This window comes from Bactrocera latifrons, unplaced genomic scaffold, assembly GCF_001853355.1.
Source record: "Bactrocera latifrons isolate USDA-ARS-PBARC rearing strain unplaced genomic scaffold, ASM185335v1 scaffold_157, whole genome shotgun sequence".
Taxonomy (NCBI): Eukaryota; Metazoa; Arthropoda; class Insecta; order Diptera; family Tephritidae; genus Bactrocera; species Bactrocera latifrons.
The window spans coordinates 184,872-192,566 of record NW_017535041.1 but is presented as its reverse complement, the minus strand read 5'-3'; the positions used below and the strand labels follow the sequence as shown (position 1 = coordinate 192,566).

Below are 7,695 nucleotides of genomic sequence, written 5' to 3'. Positions count from 1 at the left end.
GGTTGGGGCACTAAATGCTATCTTACCTGCTTGAGTTTGCCGACAACATTGCAAGAGGTCTCCGTCGATATTGTGGATCAGCTTGATTGCGCTTCTAGCCAGTACAAATATGGTACATCAATTTTGGACACCATGGTATGTGCTTTTGCTTTGAACAAGGATGCTTGCCAAGGTGATTCTGGTGGTCCACTGGTTGCTAACAATGAATTGGTCGGTGTGGTGTCTTGGGGTAATGGCTGTGCCAGATCTGCTTATCCTGGTGTATATTCTGATGTGGCTTCCCTCTATTCATGGATTGTGGCAGCTACTGAATAAATTCAAATATTTTCTTTGAAATAACAGCAAATAAAAAAWAACTACTAGCATAAAATGTATAAAATATTTGTTTTCTAATGCCCATGATTTATGGTAAGACGAGGGAAGTTGCTTGAGAAAAGTGACAGTGAGCCTTTCCAYTCTTGATTCGAGGCTTAGAAGGAAGGTTGGAGCAGGGCCTTTTGAAAGATACTTTCTGTCAAGTATGGTATTTGAGATCATTTAGGATCACTGTAGTGTTTTTAAAGTAGATGTGGCTGTCATTAAGGTATCAGTAGTGGTATTGCTCTGAAKTGTAGCCTCTAGTATGGAGGATGTCATTCACATTGACAGCAGGGTAGTAATACTAGCTTTACAATCGCATACTATGCGCTCAAAGTTAGTCAATGAGTTACTGTACTCACTATTGATAGCATAACGCTACTGCATTATCAGAATGATTTAGAAGAAGGGTCATAATGGAATCATTTAAAACTTGAAAGTCGATGTGCTTGCAAGAAGGTCACATTTGTCCCTTTTATATTAGATTGAGAATGAGCTATTGTACTTCACGAGAGTTTAGCAGGCGCTGGTCATAAACTAGCTCTAGAGCTGCTTGTAGATCATTCTGCTCTAGAGTAGAATTCAGGAGATCCACTGAACTTCTCACCCTTAGCAACTTTCGTCTTGATTTCACCGCGTTCAAGCGGTAATACTGACCTGTTGGGCGATATTTGACAAAGTTGTCTGGCGGAAAGTGAGGTTTATAAGACTGAGGTTGAGACAACCCGACAGTCGGAATGAAACTTGTCAATTTCGAAAGCCTTCTTGATCAATACTTTGCAGAATTTAGGTATCACAATGGACCGGGATGCTCAACAGTCCAAAGGGAATCAGGTTTTGATCGACCTTTAAAGCCTAACCGAATTGAAGTTGTAAAAAAACAAAATTTACTTAGATGAAGTATTGTTTTAGGCGGTAAAAGAAATTACTATATAAATCGGTTCTTAAATAGATCAACGACGTTTGTAAATGATAAATACAAAATAAACTTTTCTCAGAAGAGCCTAGTTTCAGTTGAGGTGTTAATTAGAAGAAAGAAGTCTAATACACATACATATATCCTCTAAAACTATATTTAATATCGAAATTTTCGAAAAATTCCTTCTTATTTTTGTTTTGCTTTTGTAAAAAGTATTTTAAACTTAAATCCAAAAAACGTATTTCGTAGAACCTATTTGAACATAACTATCTCCGCAAAATAATACGTTGGTGTAAACTGGATCGACCAGGACTTCTCCGAGACGTACGATTGCAAACGAGATTTCAGACAAGGCGACTACCGCTGGAAAAAATATTTCGAGCTGCGAGCTGAATCGAGAAGGCACAATCTTCTATAAGAGTACACAGCTGCTGGCGTACGCCGATGATATTAATATCATATAGTGAACGAGGGTAAGACGAAATATCTCCTGTCATCAAAGAAATAGTCATTGCACTCATGACTTGGCTACCACCTTACTGTTGATACTCAYAACTTTGGTGTCGCAGATAATTTCGTCTATCTTGGAACCAGTATTAACACCAATAACAATGTCAGCCTCGAAATTAAACGCAGAAAAACTCTTGCCAACAGGTGTTACTTTGGACTGAGTAGGCAATTGAAATGTAAAGTCCTCTAACGACTTACAAAGACCAAACTCTATAAGTCACTYTGTGTGCTGTGTCTATGCTAATAAAGGAAAAGGAGAATTTGAAAAGAATTAATATGACATTGAAACAGTTTCAAAAAACTTTACGAACAAATGATAGCTTTTTATTGTAAGCTAACCGATTTCTTATGTATTTAGTAAATTTAAAAAATCTCTATTTATACTTAGWATCTATAAAACATAAATTCATCATGTCTCTGATAAAATCAGCGCTTTTACAATGCTATCGAACGTCAAGAATTAAAATGTCAAAAGTCCACACGTCTGCGCTTACTTCAAAGATAGCACTGCATACCGTACTGACATGGCTCATGTTAGACTAGACTTAGATAAAGCGTTTGCCAATTATTCATAGACATCTGTCATTCTTTGGAAAAACTCGTTAGCCCGGCCTGCGSTGCCGCTATGCCTGATGACTTAGATGGGCGCATTGTTAATGGTGTAGACACCACCATTTCTCAGCACCCTTATCAGGTGTCATTGCAAACTGTCAGCGGTTCACACTTCTGCGGTGGTAGCATTATCAATGAGAAGACCATCGTCACCGCCGCTCATTGCTTGCAAACCTACTCAGTTAGCCAAATACGCGTTCGTTTGGGCTCAACAAATTACAAGACCGGCGGTGAATTGGGTGCTGTAAGCTCATTCACCTACCATCCAGGATACAACCTGTCTCTTATACACATCTAGATGTGTATAAGTGCGTTTGGCTACACCAGTCGCTGAATCGGCAAACATTCGTTACATAAAATTGGCGCAGACCACACCAGCAACCGGAACCCCAGCTGTGGTCACYGGTTGGGGCACTAAATGCTATCTTACCTGCTTGAGTTTGCCGACAACATTGCAAGAGATCTCCGTCGATATTGTGGATCAACTTGATTGCGCTTCTAGCCACTACAAATATGATAAATCAATTTTGGACACCATGGTCTGTGCTTTTGCTTTGAACAAGGATGCTTGCCAAGGTGATTCTGGTGGTCCACTGGTTGCTAACCTAACAATGAATTGGTCGATGTGGTGTCTTGAGGTAATGGCTGTACCAGATCTGCTTATCCTGGTGTATATTCTGATGTGGCTTCACTCTATTCATGAATTGTGGTAGCTACTTGAGTTTAATTATTTTCTTTGAAATAACACMAAATAAAAAAGAAATACCGTCGTAAAGTTTGTGTAAGCTTTGTTCACGATTTATGGTGATATAATGGAGGGTCTATCTGAAGTTTTCGAGTATATGTAAAGTTTTATTCATACATTCACATTAACATTACATTTTAATCAATCTCCAAACTGATAAAATTCATTTATATTGTTTGCTTTAGGATTCCATAAAGCTTCATTGATAGTACGAGGGTGCTTTTGCAGGTCTGTATAATTTGTATATTTCTGTATATTTTCCGGCTTGTTTTGTATAAATTAGCTTGCTAGTTTCGAGAATATTTGTAATTGTTCGAATCAAAGATACCCTTTTACTGATTTGTTTACATTACTGGGCAAGCATTATGTTAAGCATTATACCAGAATGCACTATTTTGTATACGAACAAACCTTAGTGAATGTTATTTGATTTCTGGCCTGTATTAAATCCGTTTATTTACATTTTTTATCCATCGCACGTACGCACTGATAATACAGACATTTTTAGATTTTACAATGTAGAGCATTATCTATTGTGCCATAAAAATCCGACACTATAAATATTGATCCTCACAAGTAGCCTTAGTTTAGTAAAGCAAAACCATGTTACGCCTTACAATTCTTTGTGCATTTCTCACCACTGTATTCGGTGCGTACATGTCAACCGAACTAGCTGGACGTATTGTTGGGGGAGTCGCCACTACTATCGAAGAGCATCCTTACCAAGTTTCACTCTCTACGAAGTTGGGCGGCCATTTTTGTGGCGGGAGCTTAATAGCGTCTAATATTGTCGTCACTGCCGCACATTGCCTGCAGAGCTTCAAAGCCACCAGTATACGTATACGTGCCGGTTCGACCAACAATAAACGAGGTGGTCAAGTTATAAATGTTGCGGCTGCTAAATATCATCCAGCTTATAATCCCAGTACAATTGAAAATGATGTGGGCATACTGAAACTAGCGACGCCAATACAGGAATCAGAAAGTGTTGGTTATATAGAGTTGGCTAAGACGACACCGCCTACCGGCACGCCAGCTGTGGTAACGGGTTGGGGTACCAAGTGTTACAGCTGGTGCTTGATACCGCCCACCACTTTGCAGGCCGTCGAGCTGGATATTGTACAGCGTGAAGATTGTGCTTCCAGCGCTTACAAGTATGGCGACCTGATAAAGGAGAGTATGGTGTGTGCTTATGCATTGAAGAAGGACTCTTGCCAGGGCGATTCGGGTGGTCCCTTAGTGGCGGATGGTAAACTTGTTGGTATCGTATCCTGGGGTTATGCGTGCGCTAAGAGAGGTTACCCGGGTGTTTATAGCGACGTTGCCACACTTCGTAATTGGATTTTAAATGCAATTACTGAAATTTGAGAACATTTTAAGGAAGCGATGAAGCATTAAAGGGGAATAAAACACATTTTCCTCAATAACATCTGGTGCTGATTTTATTGTTTGAATTGTTTTATTGCTGATGTTTTTATTCTTTGCCTAATATTTGATATCAATGCTTCTGGAAGTAACTGTTCATATATTTCGRTTTTATTATAATTTATGGTTACATACTACGTAGACTGCGATTATAAATGTACTCGAGTGATTAAAGTTTTCGGCAATTTTTTTTTCTTTTGACCAACACAATTATTCGTTATAAAAATGTTTCACATACTCCTTGTYAAACAGTTTACTTGATAGCCTTCTTCGTCATGCAACGGTTTTTAGTGTTTGGTGCTCTACTTAGCACGGGCTTGTGCTCTTTCATTTCTGATAAATTCAGTGGACGTATTGTTGGTGGTGTGGACACTACTATAGAACAACATCCTTATCAGATTTCCTTATGGCTGGTTGAAGAACAACAGCACTTCTGCGGTGGCAGTCTTATCAGTGAGAACTTTGTGCTCTCAGCCACTCACTGTCTACTCGGCCTTGAACCATATGAACTGCGTGTACGCTTAGGTTCGACGAACTCAACCGATGGCGGTCTCTTAGTCGAAGTAGCCGCTATAAAGACACACGCTGGTTTTAGTGCTATTACTGCAATGAATGATATTGCTTTGTTGAAATTGGAAAAACCTGTGGCTCAGACGAATAGCATTCGCTATATCGATCTCGCCGATGCGGTACCAGCAACCGGCACGCCTGCTGTAGTCTCCGGTTGGGGTATCAAGTGTAGCTTGTGCTTTAGAACGCCAGTGATTTTACAAGCTGTAGACGTCAATATTGTACAACGTGAAGATTGCGCCTCAAGTACTTATAAATATGGCGATCAAATCCGAGAATCTATGGTTTGTGCTTATGCATTGAAGAAGGATGCCTGCGATGGTGATTCAGGTGGTCCGTTGGTGGCAGAAGGCAAGTTGGTTGGTGTTGTGTCGTGGGCAGAAGGCTGTGCCAAAAAGGATTATCCTGGTGTTTACGCCAGTGTACCAGAATTACGTCAGTGGATAGCTAGCGCTATATCGGAGTTATCGAGTGAGGAGGCATTGAGAGTTTCTTATTTGTAAAATTCTAACTTTCTTAAAAAGTCAGTAAATATTGTTGAAATGTGCTAATGCACTCCCACAATTAATTTGTGGAAGTGTGAGATTAAAAATCGATTATTATTTCAAGGAAATGTTTCTAGGATTGTTAATCTTATCGCGTTGAGGAGGTTCAGTTTRTGTAGATGCAATTACTGGTAAAGCCTCCAAAGCCGGTAAAGTCGAATACGATCACTGCAACCAAAAGCAATTCACATATAAACTAGGAACTCTGGGTTAATAAGTTTCTGCTAATACTTTTTTGAGTATCCAAGTGAAATGCGCCACCCTATTCATGCTTTCTATATAAGTGTGTATAGCTTTATCTCCACCTCCAAGTCATTTTATTGCTTGATAAATGTGTACACGGTACACTACTGTTTATTAATTTATTTTGGACTCAAATTTATTGCGTTAATTGATCGAAGGGTAATCAACCGCATTTGAAATGAATTGGCATAGCTATCTAAATAAGCAAAAAATAGACTATAAATAGTGTAAGGAGAGAGCATTTATATACCCAATTAAGAATCGGTTACTTATTTACTAAGAGAATTATGCATTATATTTGAGTCATGTGTTTACATAAAATTTTCGACTGCATTGTTGTAATATAAAAAATTTTTCTTAACGATTAAGTAGCSGCTTAAAGTCGGTTATATACTCTAATCGTAATAATGCGGTGCGGATGATGAGCTATGGCCGATGTTATCAAATTCTAATGAATTACCTAACACAAAAATTTATTTTATACTCCATATAGGTCTTAGTCTCGAACTTATGACTACTATGTACAAGGTTTGTGGGGAAACTGATTTTCTTCCACCGCGACTGTACTTCGAAGCGTGCGCGCACCGACTGGATTCGGCAGAGGGCGTTCCTAGCTAACGAACGAAGAGCTGAGGTAGACGATTAAATTCTGTGTAAAATTCGGTAAATCTGCGACAGAGACSTTTGATATGATCAAGCAGGTTTACCCAGATGTGCTGTGTTTCGGTGGCACCAGGAATTTTTTTAGAGGCGCAGATGAATAAAGAAATCCAACATGAATTTGTTACTCCTGGACAAACCGTCAACGCCACGTTCGTGAATTGGGCTGAGCAACAACTTGAAAATGATCCGGATTTTCATCGAAAATTTATCTTCAGCGATGAKGTTMATTTCTGGCTGAATGGCTTCGTAAATAAGAAAATTATGCGTTATTAGTCAGACAGCAATCCACACATACTCCATAAGTCACCATTGCATTACGTTTTGTTCCGGTTTATGGGCGGGCTCATTTGGCTGTACTTCTTCCGTGATGATCAAGACCGGCACGTTACTGTGAATGGGAATCGCTACTGTCAATGATTACTGAATATTTTTGGCTCGAATTAGATTATGTGGACTTGGGCAATATGTGGTTCCAACAGAACGGCGCCACAAACCATACAGTGAATGTCACAATTGATTTATTGAAAACCAAGTTTGGTGAATGTGTAATTTTGGTTTGATTTRACGCCGTTAGATTATTTCCTGTGGATCTACGTCAAGTATATGGTCTATTCCAATAAGCTAGCGACGATTAATGAATTTCGTACAAATTTCGAGCGCGAAATGGTAACAGTACCGGCTGATTTATGCTTGAAAACCGTCGAAAATGGGTTCAGCGACTGGAATCCTGCAAGCGTGCCCATGATTTAAGAAGAACAACTACAAGTACAGGAGWTATATTGCTATATGGCAGTATTWTGGACCAAATTGTTGGGATTTTCTTTTTTATTCACATTCAGAATCCTTTCTCTCTTCCATCTTGGCATTCATTTCRATTGTTCTGCAATTCATTCAAGATCGCCATAAACCTAGGAAAGTTTCAAACGAAAGTGCGTTCTATTTTTTAACTAACGCTATAAACCATAAAACAAAAGCAGCAATCACAACAGACAGCCRAACGATTTTCTACTCTGCTTGCACTCCTGCTCTCTGAGAGCACTCGTCCACAACTCGGTATAAGAGAACTGTGGGACGGTATTTCAAACTCCCTACGTACAGCTGCAACC

At 39.3% G+C, this 7,695-nt stretch overlaps 3 protein-coding genes and 1 pseudogene across 3 annotated transcripts in view; all 4 read left to right on the top strand.

Moving 5' to 3' along the window:
* The window catches only part of LOC108966148 (trypsin-like), an 830-nt gene extending 451 nt beyond the window's left edge, over positions 1 to 379 (top strand). The window contains exon 2 of the mRNA XM_018928908.1: positions 2 to 379. Within this exon, the coding sequence (XP_018784453.1) occupies positions 2 to 315 (314 nt within the window). The 3' untranslated portion in view covers positions 316 to 379. The remainder of the gene's footprint in view (position 1) is intronic.
* A 2,032-nt stretch (positions 380 to 2,411) lies between these two features.
* On the top strand, positions 2,412 to 3,101 carry LOC108966147 (annotated as a pseudogene).
* Positions 3,102 to 3,744: 643 nt separating this feature from the next.
* Positions 3,745 to 4,572, top strand: LOC108966198 (trypsin-like). Its single transcript, XM_018928967.1, has one exon. It carries the CDS (start codon positions 3,747 to 3,749, stop codon positions 4,509 to 4,511), a length of 765 nt encoding a protein of 254 aa, XP_018784512.1. The 5' UTR covers positions 3,745 to 3,746; the 3' UTR covers positions 4,512 to 4,572.
* Positions 4,573 to 4,659: 87 nt separating this feature from the next.
* On the top strand, positions 4,660 to 5,751 carry LOC108966197 (trypsin-like). Its single transcript, XM_018928966.1, has one exon. It carries the CDS (start codon positions 4,844 to 4,846, stop codon positions 5,639 to 5,641), a length of 798 nt encoding a protein of 265 aa, XP_018784511.1. The 5' UTR covers positions 4,660 to 4,843; the 3' UTR covers positions 5,642 to 5,751.
* The last annotated feature ends 1,944 nt before the right edge of the window (positions 5,752 to 7,695 follow it).